Source organism: Megalobrama amblycephala, linkage group LG12 (genome assembly GCF_018812025.1).
Source record: "Megalobrama amblycephala isolate DHTTF-2021 linkage group LG12, ASM1881202v1, whole genome shotgun sequence".
NCBI classification, from domain to species: Eukaryota; Metazoa; Chordata; class Actinopteri; order Cypriniformes; family Xenocyprididae; genus Megalobrama; species Megalobrama amblycephala.
The window spans coordinates 26,939,659-26,952,508 of record NC_063055.1 but is presented as its reverse complement, the minus strand read 5'-3'; the positions used below and the strand labels follow the sequence as shown (position 1 = coordinate 26,952,508).

At 37.1% G+C, this 12,850-nt stretch overlaps 1 protein-coding gene across 1 annotated transcript; it reads right to left on the bottom strand.

Annotated features, from left to right (window-relative positions):
• Window positions 1-3,783: 3,783 nt before the first annotated feature.
• hpdb (4-hydroxyphenylpyruvate dioxygenase b) lies at window positions 3,784-12,033 on the bottom strand. Its single transcript, XM_048210727.1, has 15 exons — window positions 11,902-12,033; window positions 9,084-9,232; window positions 8,951-8,977; window positions 8,653-8,715; window positions 8,110-8,214; window positions 7,934-7,976; window positions 7,770-7,852; window positions 7,580-7,669; window positions 6,907-7,010; window positions 6,731-6,808; window positions 5,071-5,233; window positions 4,912-4,983; window positions 4,663-4,785; window positions 4,359-4,475; window positions 3,784-4,190 (listed from the first exon to the last, which is right to left on the bottom strand). The coding sequence occupies exons 2-15, from the start codon at window positions 9,084-9,086 to the stop codon at window positions 4,080-4,082; spliced, it is 1,182 nt and encodes a 393-aa protein (XP_048066684.1). The 5' UTR covers window positions 9,087-9,232; window positions 11,902-12,033; the 3' UTR covers window positions 3,784-4,079.
• Window positions 12,034-12,850: the final 817 nt, after the last annotated feature.

Sequence of the window (12,850 nt, the reverse complement as noted above, 5' to 3'; positions counted from 1 at the left end):
TTACATTCAATTGCGTTTGGTCCCATTTATTTTTGATCACAGTGCATACTAGCTATATATACAAACTTTTACTCTCAAAGTGCGCACATTTGTAGAAATACACGTTTACCTCAGATTTCATTAGATAGAATTTATAGAACATGTACGCAGAGTTTCATAATTACAGAGGTAGTTTGTTAGGGGGGTACGGGGGCGCATGCTCCCCCGAGAAAATGTAGATTTCCTTGGTGTATGTGCATTTTTAAGACGTTAAGACCAACAAATTGGATAACAATAGCTTTAAAACCATGTCAACAAATACATGAGGCAGCTTTAATCGCATGTTTGGCAATTTCATTTTCAAACGACGGTCATTGCTCGTAGTTTCTATTGCGTTTTATTTAAGCTATAATAAAGTAATTACACAACGCGCGCCGGCGCATTTGCGCATGCAATTCTTGAGTGCGCGCCATGAGCACAGTATAATGACTGATTTGACAGTTTTACCGACATAGCCTAACAATATCTCATCTGACCGCAGTTCACTGTTGTTCAACTGAAGCTCCCTCGTCGTCACTTAACGTTACCTTTTCCGCGCTCGTTTGACTTGTGCCTGGCGCTGAGGTGAAGTCAGAATGCGCGTCTGAACAGTGTCCTGTTTGTTGTGTCATAAAGAGACAGTTCTATATAAACGCATCGTTTTACTTGGCGATGTTTTAAAAAAACGATTTTTATTTTTGGTATTTTATATGCTCTGTTGGTGGTTTGTGGAGTAGCATCACCCGGGAGGGATATTTTTTTTATCCCCACCAGGGATAAAAATAATTCAGCAGAGGCAGGGATACATAGACCAGACCATAAACCATTTATAAATTAATTTTAAACAATAAAATTTTGTCATAACCTAAAGTAAATTATCCCTACATATTTTGTTTGATTGTGTAATTTGCTTTTTGAATCGTGGAAAAACCGTTATTTCTATTCTAAAAACTACAGATTATCCAGACTCATAACCATTTTGATTACACTCATGCTGATATTGTACTATTTGATGATCTGTAGTGGTTCGCTAAATATAATAATAAGCATTTAGGCTACAATAAACACAACTTTAAATATATAACTTTAAAAATATATATTAAATAGATAATAAAAATATCTAGATAGCTGGCTGACTATGATATAATTTGTACATGGAGTTATTATATAAAAAGATACTTAATTTCTTTACAATTTATAGGTGTTATTTTAACAGTCAGTTATGTAAGTTTGATGATTAATAGCTTCTAGAAACATTAAATCCAGGAGAGAAGACAATTCTAGAGAAAAAGCATGTTTGATTTACATATAACAAAGTTTGAGCGCGCACAGCCACACACGCAATATCTGAGCGAGAGCAAATAACGCCACGTAAACTGCCTCAAATTAACTATAATGACGAGAAGAAAGCTGTGTGCGCTGCAGTCAGAGGTTCTTGATTCTCTAACAACTTTTTATTGGTTAAAATGAATGGAGAGTTAGGAGCTCGAGCTTCCACCGGATTTCACTGCATTGAGATGACGCGCGTCCTGGAAACGGGAAGCCTCAGGTGCCGCTTCACATTGCCACTCACCGCATAATAACGAACTCTCACGCGCAAAGATAATAACAGCAGAGGCTACGCGCAACACGTGAAATAATCAAACCAATAAGTCTAAAAACAGCTGTTGCATTTTACCGCGCAGCATATGCATCAGTGTAACAAATCAACATGAAAATTAAAAAAATCGCTCAGAAATCTACGCCACTGGTCTAATGTAACCTAACGCTGGGCTAACTATGATTTTGGCTAGCAATGTGGATTATTTTAAGAGACCATTCAAAGGATGGCACACACATCTATCGCTGTATGTTTGTTTAACATTTAAGCTAGCTAGTGCGCTGAAGGTTGGCGACTTTTCACCAATAAAACAGAAACTTGCTGATTTGTACTGATAAAACCAACACACCATTACATATGCATCGATTATTTTACCTGATATGAAGTGTGCACTGCAAACACGAGCATTATTTATGATCGTCTCAGTCCAGTCTTTACGCCGTATTGCATTCAACCTCAATTGTCTTCTTGATTTCTATAAAGAAATGTCTGCCGCGATCTGGTAAAACTTTAGTTTTGAACCAAAAGTGCTGTTCCTTCTATTCTGGCTGCCAAAAACACAACAAGACGACATTTTAAAGTCAAAACCTCAAACTTTTAGCGCGCCTGCTATTAGTTCTTCCTTATGTTTTGCCTCCAGCTAGAGCGGTGACGTCACAGTGACGTAGGCGATTACACAAGTTTCCTACGCCCCATGAGGCCTTGCGTCAAACGTAGGAGCGTCTTCCGGTTCGAAGTAAACAAGCTGGACATGACACTCATTCATTCAACAGTTGACAGTCATTCAAGATTTAACGATCCAAACTTGCGAACGTTTGTTTTTTACTTAAAGATTTAAGATTCCGGCATCAATATTTGAACAATGTTTTACAATAAAAAAAAATGTTACAGTAATAGTAATGTATTAATTTATGTCAGGAGTCCACATCAATCATGCTAAATCTAACTGATATTTATATTGACATAAAAAGAAAACACAGACCTATTCAGTTACTCCACTAAGGCTTTTAAATCCAAAGGCTTACACATTTAGAAATATATTGATAACATACCCTATGTTTACGTCACTTTTCTGAGCATTTCTATTTATTTTCCTCTAAATTATTATTGCTATCCGAGGATGTTTGCGCGATCTCTCCGTCTATCTATCCTGATCCTTTCAGCCAGAGCAACAGAGCAACAGAGGGAGCTCATGAGTTATACGAGTTAACCGGAGTGCGTGAATCTGTGAAAGATATGCATTTGTCAGGAATCAACAGGCACAGAGAAGAGACAGATAAAACATTAAACCAAATAAATACACGATTATAATCACATAAGAATTGTCTTCGTTCCTCAAGCAGTCTTTGATATTTTCCATAAACGTGTGTATTTAATATCGCAATGGTTAACATAAGTAGCCTTTAGCATCGCATACAGTGGAAACGCGACTGGCTCTGGCACGCACGATATGTTAGGAGTAAAATATCACATAAGGCTTTGGTGCTAGCATCAGTGACAGGTGAAGTACAGACAGCGGGTTGTTCATGTATTGCAGGGCCAGGATGCTCTTGTAGTCATGCAGCAGCACTTTTGTGGAAGGTCAGTAAAGTAAAGAGCAATTAAGGGCACGAAAACTGTTTATTGTATTGTGATATTAACTAATAATGTAGTAAACCGAGATGTTGTCCCTGAGCACCGTAATGACATCTCTCATAAAGATTTGCAACTTTACAAAGTAAACAATGATCCAAAAAACACTTAGCCTCTTTGCTAATTAGCACACAAAATACTATTGGTATGCTGCTTCCGCCGCCTCACCGGAAGTTGTACCCACGTTCTCTTTTACAGTAGCGCCCCGCGGAAACAGGTGGATACATTATTATCAAAAAAGTATGATTGGTCATATAATGACTTTATTTATATTATATGATTCTTTTACACGAATTTATTTTCAACACAATAAATATTTTTTGCCCATAAAGTTTATTGTAAACGTAGTGTGCTTGTTTACCAAGGAGGCAGTGTCAGTTAAGAATATGAGAAGAAAAGTAAGACGTGAAACAAACAAAAAATCACGATTATTCTCATGAAAAGATTATTATTATTTTTTTTGCGCTTCATTTCCAGTCAAGCTGTAATTTTGTCAAATTATGCATAAGTGAAGTGATACATAAACAATGAAATTAGCTTTGTTAAGATGAAAGACATTTTATTCCAAAAATGTAATTTCCACTACAGTTATTTCCACCACAGAATGCTGTTAAACATAAAACATATGTTGAGATGTTGTGGATATGACACTGTGGTGGTTTCTTTTCTAAAAGTCCACAGGGTCAAAAGTGTCTTTTGGTAAAGAAACATGTGGGTACAAAATATAATGGCACATGCTTGAAAGCTAAACAAAAATATGCCAAATATACCAAACAAGAGTGCTGTTCATATTTTAACATGTACCATGCAGTTACTATGAATAGCCTGTTCAGAGTTTCTCTGATATGCCATTGGGTGTAAGGATGGTGAGATTTCCTCTGGCGTTCTGGTCAGCTTCAATAGCCTCAAACAGAGATTTGAAATTTCCAGCACCAAAACCCTGAAAAAAATAGAGGAATGCACTACTTATTTATGGACTACCATTCATCTACACATTTGGGTGACATTTCTGAAGAATAGTTTTTGCAAATTTAAATATGATGGATGGATGGATGGATGTTCTGAAACAATATTTGCTACATTCTGAGATTTATAATAGCAGTCTTACTTGATGGTTGTGTCTCTGGATGACCTCTAGAAACACGGTGGGTCTGTCCTGTACTGGCTTGGTGAAGATCTGGAGCAAGTAGCCATTGTCATCATAATCCACCAAGATTCTAAGTTCCTGTTTAAAACAATACCAAATTATTTTCACATTCTGCTTCAGACTTGCAACAGAAATTTTAATTTAAATTGACCATTAGGTGGCCAATAACTCTTCAACTCTTCCCTTCAACTAAAAAGTCAATTTAGACTCTGCATTGATTCACCTTCTGATAGTAAGCTTAAACACATTGATAACTGTATTGTACCTCCAGTATGCTGATGTCCTCAACAATTTTGACTTTGGAAAGCTTCAGCTTCTCCCTGAGCTGCTGGTAATAAGTGTCAGGCACTGACATGAACTCCATACCACGTTCCTTTAGGTTACGGATCTGAAAACATATCCTTGTCAATGCAATATACCTAAAGTAAACTTTTTCAGCATTCACAAAGAACAATTCTAACCTTTTGCACACTACAAATTTAATTTATCCCTGTATCAATGTTGTTTTACTCACTGCTGTAATGATGTCAGAGGTGTTCATGGCGATGTGTTGAACCCCCGGGCCACCATAGTACTCCACATACTCCTAAAAGGAGAAAAGATAGTTAGATGAATGGATAGATGCATGCATAGACAGATGAAAGTAAGTATATGTCATGTCTGTAATACGTGCCTGGATCTGGGACTTGCGCTTTCCCATTGCTGGTTCATTGATCGGCATTTTCACGCTTTCTTCATAGTTGGCCACCACTATGGAGCGCAGCGCACTGTATTCAGTCTGTAACTGCTTGTCATCTACCGACCAGAATCGGTGGAACAGCAGGTTCCTCTGATACCTTCATACAAATACATATAGGTCAGTTTAACATAGTGATCCTGATGTGAAAAGCACTGCATAAATACTTTTGAAACTTAAAAGAAATTTAAACCACAGAAATTTCATTTTTGGGTGAACTAACCCTTTAACAAAAGCTGGACATGATGTGATGGGGTCTGGTTTAGATAATTCTGCTACTCCCACCCCTCACCACCCTCTTTTCCTCCCTCTCCCCCTCCCCACTGTATCTAACTGTCTCCAGATGGTGTCTCAGATCCTTTGAAAAGTAATTTTGCTGAGTCATAATTACTAAGGAGTTTTCTTGCATAATATTCAATCGTCCACTACCACAGACTGAAATGCAAACATGTGCTGTCTCCGTCTATTCTATCTGAGTCTCTTCTGATCTTTCCTCGGAGTCTTTACTCTATCCTCACCATGGAGACACACTGCTGACTGATCACTGGGGAGGGGCTCTTGGTGTATTCTGACTGGATGGCATGGATAGGGAGTTTCCCCCCAAAGACTTGCGATGTTCTAAGCGAGTATACCTCTCGTGACTTCTTTTATGCTTTACAGTCTTAAAGGATTAGTTCACTTTCGAATTAAAATTTCCTGATAATTTACTCACCCCCATGTCATCCAAGATGTTCATGTCTTTCTTTCTTCAGTCAAAAAGAAATTAAGGTTTTTGATGAAAACATTACAGGATTTTTCTCCATATAGTGGACTTCAATGGACCCCAAATGGTTGAAGGTCAAAATTACAGTTTCAGTGCAGCTTCAAAGTGTTCTACACGAGCCCAGATGAGAAATAAGGGTCTTATCTAGAGAAACCATTGCTCATTTTCTAAAAAAAAAATTAAAATTTATATACATTTTAACCATAAATGCTCATCTTGAACTAGCTCTCTTCTTCTTCTCTGTTTGAATTCCAGCAGTGTAGACGCTGCTAAGTGTATTACTGCCCTCCACAGGTCAAATTTTGAACTAAATTGTCATATACAATATGCTAGTGCAAGTATATAACAATTAGTTAAAACTTTAACCTGTGGAGGGCAGTAATACACTTAGCACTGAATTCAAATAGAGAAGAAGAAGAAGAGAGCTAGTTCAAGATAAGCATTTCTGGTTAAAACGTATATAATTTTTAAATTTTTTTTAGAAAATGAGCGATGGTTTCTCTAGATAAGACCCTTATTCCTCGCCTGGGATCATGTAGAATGCTTTGAAGCTGCACTGAAATTGTAATTTTGACCTTCAACCGTTTGGGCTCCATTGAAGTCCACTATAAGGAGAAAAATCCTGGAATGTTTTCATCAAAAACCTTAATTTCTTTTTGACTGAAGAAAGAATGAACATTTGGATGACATGGGGGTGAGTAAATTATCAGGAAATTTTAATTTGAAAGTGAACTAATCCTTTATCAACCCTGGCACAGAGGTCTGATGTTGTCTACCTGTTACCAATTTCGCATTTGAAATAAGTTCAACAATGTGTTTTGAAAAGTTTTGTACCACTCTACTATTGGCACCATCTCATTGTCTGGCTGATTTCCAACCACATGGTCAATGAAGTCCAGCTTCCCGCTTGGCCTGTGAAAGAACAATCACGTTATATAACAATCCACCCATGCATGATCTGAGATATGGACCTCTTATATGAGAAGACAAGGACACATCAACACACTCACAGTTTTGCCAAGAAAGGGTCACAAAACAGAGGAGCGTGGAATCCTGGGAGGAAAAGCCCATTGTATCCTGTCCGCTCTATAAGAGTATGAGTGGTGTCACCATACTAAAATAATAAGGAAATAGGAATCAGAGCGGAAGTGGGACAAAATTTCAAAGATTTAAATGCATATACATAAACACACTACCGTTTGATTGTTTGGGGTCAGTAGGATTTAATGAAAGAAGTCTTTTATGCTCAACACGGCTGAATTTATTTGATCAAATATACAGTTAAACAAGAATATTGTGAAATATTATTACAATTTAAAATAACATTTTTCTATTTTAATACATTTTAAAGCATAATCAATTTGTTCAATCAATCAATCAGTTGAATTTTCAGCATCATTACTCCAGTCTTCAGTGTCACATGATCCTTCAGAAATCATTCTCATATGCTCATTTGGTGCTCAATAAACATTTTTTATTATTATTATCAATGTTGAAAACAGTTGTGCTGCTTAACAGTTTTGTGGAAATCGTGATACTTTTTTTTCAGGATTCTTTGATGAATAGAAAGTTATTTGAAATATAAATCATTTGTAATATACATGACTTTATTGTAACTTTTGGTCAATTTAATGCATTCTTGCTCAATAAAAGTATTATTAAAAAAAATGAAATTATACATACTGTCTGAAGTATTGCCAACTTCACCCTGCCAAACTTATCCTCCACAACATAAGGCTCTTTAACGATAATGGCACCTCGTTCTCTCGCTTTCTGCAGGAAAATAATAATAAACCAATAGGTGATTATTGCAAATGATCCCCAGAAAGTGTTTTTAAGAGATAAAACATGAGCGAAAACCATTATCATTTACCTCCACCAGGAAGTCACAGTTTTCTACAGTGAAAGCTACATCTTTAACACCATCTCCATGTTTCACCAGGTGATCTCCTATCTCTGTTCAAGGAAAAGGACAGATTAGTAGTACAGAATGTGGTTTAAAATATAATCAAATACCAAATATCAAATCAGTCTTACCTTTATTACCAGGATTCAAGGCAGAGGTGAAGACATAAATAATCTACAGGAAATAGAAAACATTGATCAGCGAACACTTTATGTGGCCTTTTTAAATTCTGACCCAAAGCAAATCAAACTGGCCAGGCTTCAGAATGCATAAGGAATGAAGAGGATGGACACAATCTGACTCTTACCTTCCCCTGTTTCACTACATGAGACACAACATCACGACTGCCTGTCTCCAGCCCACGATATGCCAAGGGCTCAAAACCAAGTTTATTACAGTAATAAGAAGCTGCCTGAGATGCATCACAGCACAGAGAGGAAAACAGAGAGAATGACAAGATGGGGAGATTTGAACCATTTTGAATAAAGTTTCAAAAAAATACAATAAAAGAATATGGCTATATGAATTTTAAATAAACTGTTAATCTATATCTGTATCTATATACATTTATATAAATGAAACTTATTCACAAACTGAATCTTCAAAGTGAAAACATACAGACATATTTTGTTTTTCTACATGTGTAGAATGGTAATGGCTCCATCTACTGGGGAAAGTGCCCAAAAAGTCTCAATATGGAAGACATTAGTTGAGTGGAGGATGGTGGTTTTTGCAGCTGCATGCTTATTGCCCCCACCCCTGAAAAGAGCCAATAGCATCTCCCTACTGGACACCTCCTCTAATATTCAGAAACAAACAAAATCTACAACTTATATTGTAAAAGAATTACCTGTTTGGCATTTCCAACCCAGAAAGTGATGTGGTCGAAGCAGACAAACCTGCCCTGCTCGTGCTGTTGACATATTAAAAACAGCAATGACTGTGATGCACTTAATCTTCAATTCTTCTATTAAGAAGTTTCATAGCAGAATTAATCTAGAATCTGAAGAGTTATAATGATGTAGCCTACACGTAAAATTAGAAACATAAAGTCCAGCATGCAGGTGGCAGTGAAACATTAGGAGAAGTTTCTTATTAGAGTATCTTCTTACACAGGCATATATTTTTAAAATATAATGTTATCGTACCTTTTCACCTTTGTCAGTGTAGGTTGTCTGTGGTAAAAGAAATGAGAAATTTAGGCTTGTTTGAATTGTTTGGTCAGTTAGCAAATCAAAATGCATCAAAATCTTAAAATAACTTAAAAATCAAGTGTTTTACCATCTTTTAGTGGTTCTTCTTCTTGGGTCAGTGGCAGAAATGAGGTGAGGTGGTGAGTGCAGATGCTGCAGATGTGAATTTGTAGTGTTGTGTGAGACTCCGCCCAGCGGCGCTCCGTGAGGAGGAGAGCAGCACTGCATGATGCTCTGCTGTTGATATAAAAGTTATACTATTTTACTATACATTTTAATATACCTTTATAATATATAATATAACATACTAGTTTCATAATAAAACTAGTTTATTATATAACGTTAATTATTATGGTTTTAAAACTATACCGGCAGTCTAAGGAGTAGGTAAGTGCAATGTAAACATCTAGGCTAACTCTAAAAATAGCCTACAAAACCAGTTAAATGTACAACAGATTAGTCGATATTCGAATTCTATCCGTTTAATAAGACATGCTGCGGTTTTTGAGGTTTTGTTTTTTTTCGTAACTTTAGTTGTTTGTCTGAATGCAAAAGAGGAGGAACACGGTTCCTTCAACCCTATTGGCTGGTTGAGTTGCGCTTGTAGTTTTCAGTGCGAGTATGTGAGACGGTTTAGTTCACGATGTCTTGAAGACTGAGACACGTTTTTCTCTCTGAGGTAAAATTTTAAAAGTTAAGTTAAACTTTTAATTAATGATGTTTTATATGGTATCTTTATAATCCTTGACCATCAAAATAGAGATAGACATCACCTTTTCTGTGTTATTATGTTTGATTCAGAAGATACAAAATAGGCTACATCATTTGGTTATGGCGGAAAGTCCTTAAAGGGATGGTTCACCCAAACCAAATCTGTATAAATTTCTTTGTTCTACTGAACACAAAGGAAGATATTTTGAAGAAAGTTTGTAACCAGGCTGCTTTGGGGCAAAATTGACTTCCATAGTAGGAAAAAAAATACTACGGTAGTCAATGGTGCCCCAGAACTGTTCAGTTTCTCACATTCTTTAACATATCTTCCTTCAGAACAAAGAAATTTATACAGGTTTAGAACAACCTGAGGGTTAGTAAATGATGACAGAATTTTTATTTTTGGGTGAACTATCCCTTTAAAATAAATCAACAAGACTCCATTATAATTAATAATTCCTCAATATTAAACCTGCACAAACCAACGCATTTACATGCGAGTTTGTATTTCTGACTATATGAATGTAGGCTACATTAAGTTACAACCAAATCAATTCCTAGTTATTCGTGTTAAATTTCAGTATGGAAACAATCAATTTAAATGATTCCAAAGAACTGCAGTGTCATACTGACTCCTAAAATTCAAACTCCTCCCTGTCACTCCCCTTCCAACTAGAAAATGCCACATAAATATAACATTTACTGTAGCAGCCCCCTCTCCCCCTCTTAAATAGCTTGCAAAATGCTTTTAACCCTCTGGGGACTTCATTAACAGTGTTTAAGCTGCCGCTGAGAACAATGTTGATGCTGAGGACAGTTATATCAGGTGTGATGTAACATATAATAATTTGCGTTTACACTTTAAGTGGCTTAATATATTAATATTATGCATATAATGCATTAAGCATTGAGGAGCTTTCATAAAGTATTAACATCAGTTTTCTGTCTGGATAAAAGCATCATTTGCATGGCCTAAAAAAAAAAAAACTCTTTGCTGAACTGTACCAGATGATCATCACAGTGCTACTGTTACCGTGAATCCATCTGATGTAAGTGTGAAACTCTGATGCATGTGTTCTCAGAGGTATAAACCTACTGAGAACAGGTATTTGAGCAGTAGACTGGCATTGGCTGTAATACAAATGAGCATGTGTGAGCGTTTAGGGGAAAGATATTGATGCACATGAGGTATGTTTCCCGAGAGAACAGTGAGTGACAGTCTGTGGCCGACACTGATTGGACAGTTACAGTTCTCAGGAGAAAAACGGCACTGTTGGTTTCTCTTAGCTCAACGTGATCTCAGCACAAGTCATAAGAGAGATCAGAGTAGAGCCAAGAAACAACAAAGAGATAATAAAACATGAGGCAAGCTATAAAAAGATTATAAAACAAGCATGAAGAGTGAAGAAAAGTAAAGGAAAGAGAACAAAGAAAGCCAAGCATCATGAATGAGCAGACAGCAGAAAACCCAGCCATCCTGCAGAAATGGTTGCAAAAGACGCGAAGCAGAGATGACAGAGAGAAGGAGGAAATAAACATGCAGGTTGAAGCTGAGGAACATGATGTTCATGAAGAAATGGTGGAGAAGAATGAAGCAGCAGAGGTGGTTACGGACAAAGAAAAGCAGTCTAGAGTCCATTCAGTATTCTCTTTGGTGAGGAGTCAAATCCGGACGCAGGCCGGTTTGGATGGTCAGCGCATGGGCATACTGGATGTTGTAAACCAAATCAAGGAACTGGAGAAGAACAAGAAGGAACATGATGAATCTACACCCACAGTCGAGATCAGCTCATCTGAGGAGAACGCAGCGGATCAGGCGGTCCAGGAAGAGACTGTAGAAGAGCAAATGACTGGAGAGAAGGAGAGAGGTGAAGAATTATGTGTAGCCTTGTTAAAGGAGATACTGTTGAACGTAGAGACATTAAAGAAGGATTTGAGAGAGGAGCTCGCTCAGCTTCGCCGTGAGATGGAAAGCTACACGGAGCAGGCGCTCTGCGGCCTGGAGACCCGCCTAACTAATTTACTGAGGATACAAGCGCTGGCTCGCACAACTCCCGCTGCACTTCCCAGAAACCACACAGTCGAACCCATGGAGACCAAGAAACACAGACCTCCCAGCATGCCTCCCCTGGGAACAACTAGGAGACGAGTGCTCAACCGCACAATGACCACTATCACCCCTAAAACTTGCCTACCTCTGTCCCTGGGGCCTCGCTCCAATTCAGAGCCACTGGGGGGCTGGGGTGCTGAAACCAACAACAGCGCTCTGATGTTGCTGAGGAGAGATGAGGCGGTAAGTCATCCTCCTGGGCCGTTGCCTCCTGCTCTGCCTCCTGCACAGAAAGGCAAGAAGGTTTTGCGAAGCAGGACTCGCACTGGTAAGCCAACATGCTAGAAAGGTCTGCGACCCAAACACTATTGTTATTTGGAAAAGGTCATTAAAATGCCATGAGGGGAGACACCAGCATCATTCTGTACTTTCAAAATCAATGATAGAGATCATAAGATAAGATCATTCAATATGAACAGCTGCGAAGAGAGCTGAGGAGCACAAGTGTTCTCTTCTGTGCTATTCTGTGGAATTATTGAAGACGACCAAGAAAAATCATACAAAATGAATCTCAAAGAAAAAATAGATGCACCAAGGAGATGAATAGTATGTATAATACTGATTACTAAGACATAAAAAATAGCCTATACAGGATGAGGTACAATTTAAACTCTCTCAATCTTTGTATATATATATATATATATATATATATATATATATATATATATACATTTCTTCAAGGATCCTAATCTATGTATTTTAATTTGTACTGTCCAGTTGTATTAATCAAATGAACAGTAAGGCATGTGTAATGTTTTGTACATAAAAAAAGAAAGAAAAAAGATATATATAAGATATAAAATAAGATTACAAATTGTGACTGGTAAAATGTTATTTTGTTGTTTATGATTTTCACAATTTTAATAATTACGATTTTACGAATTGTTTACATTTACTTTGCACATGTCATTATAGGTATGACATTGCTATTATTTATGCACATTACTGAATGTATATTGTCAGTAATAAAGAAATTAATGCTACAATTTCATTCATTTGTATTGTATTTCATTTGCATATATTTGCATACAGTT

Excerpts from the sequence above, each read along its gene's own strand:
- hpdb (XM_048210727.1), bottom strand. Across the intron at positions 4,476-4,662 it reads AGGACATCAGCATACTGGAG|GAACTTAGAATCTTGGTGGA; the intron begins GTACAATACAGT and ends TGTTTTAAACAG. Across the intron at positions 4,191-4,358 it reads TCCAGAGACACAACCATCAA|GGTTTTGGTGCTGGAAATTT; the intron begins GTAAGACTGCTA and ends TATTTTTTTCAG.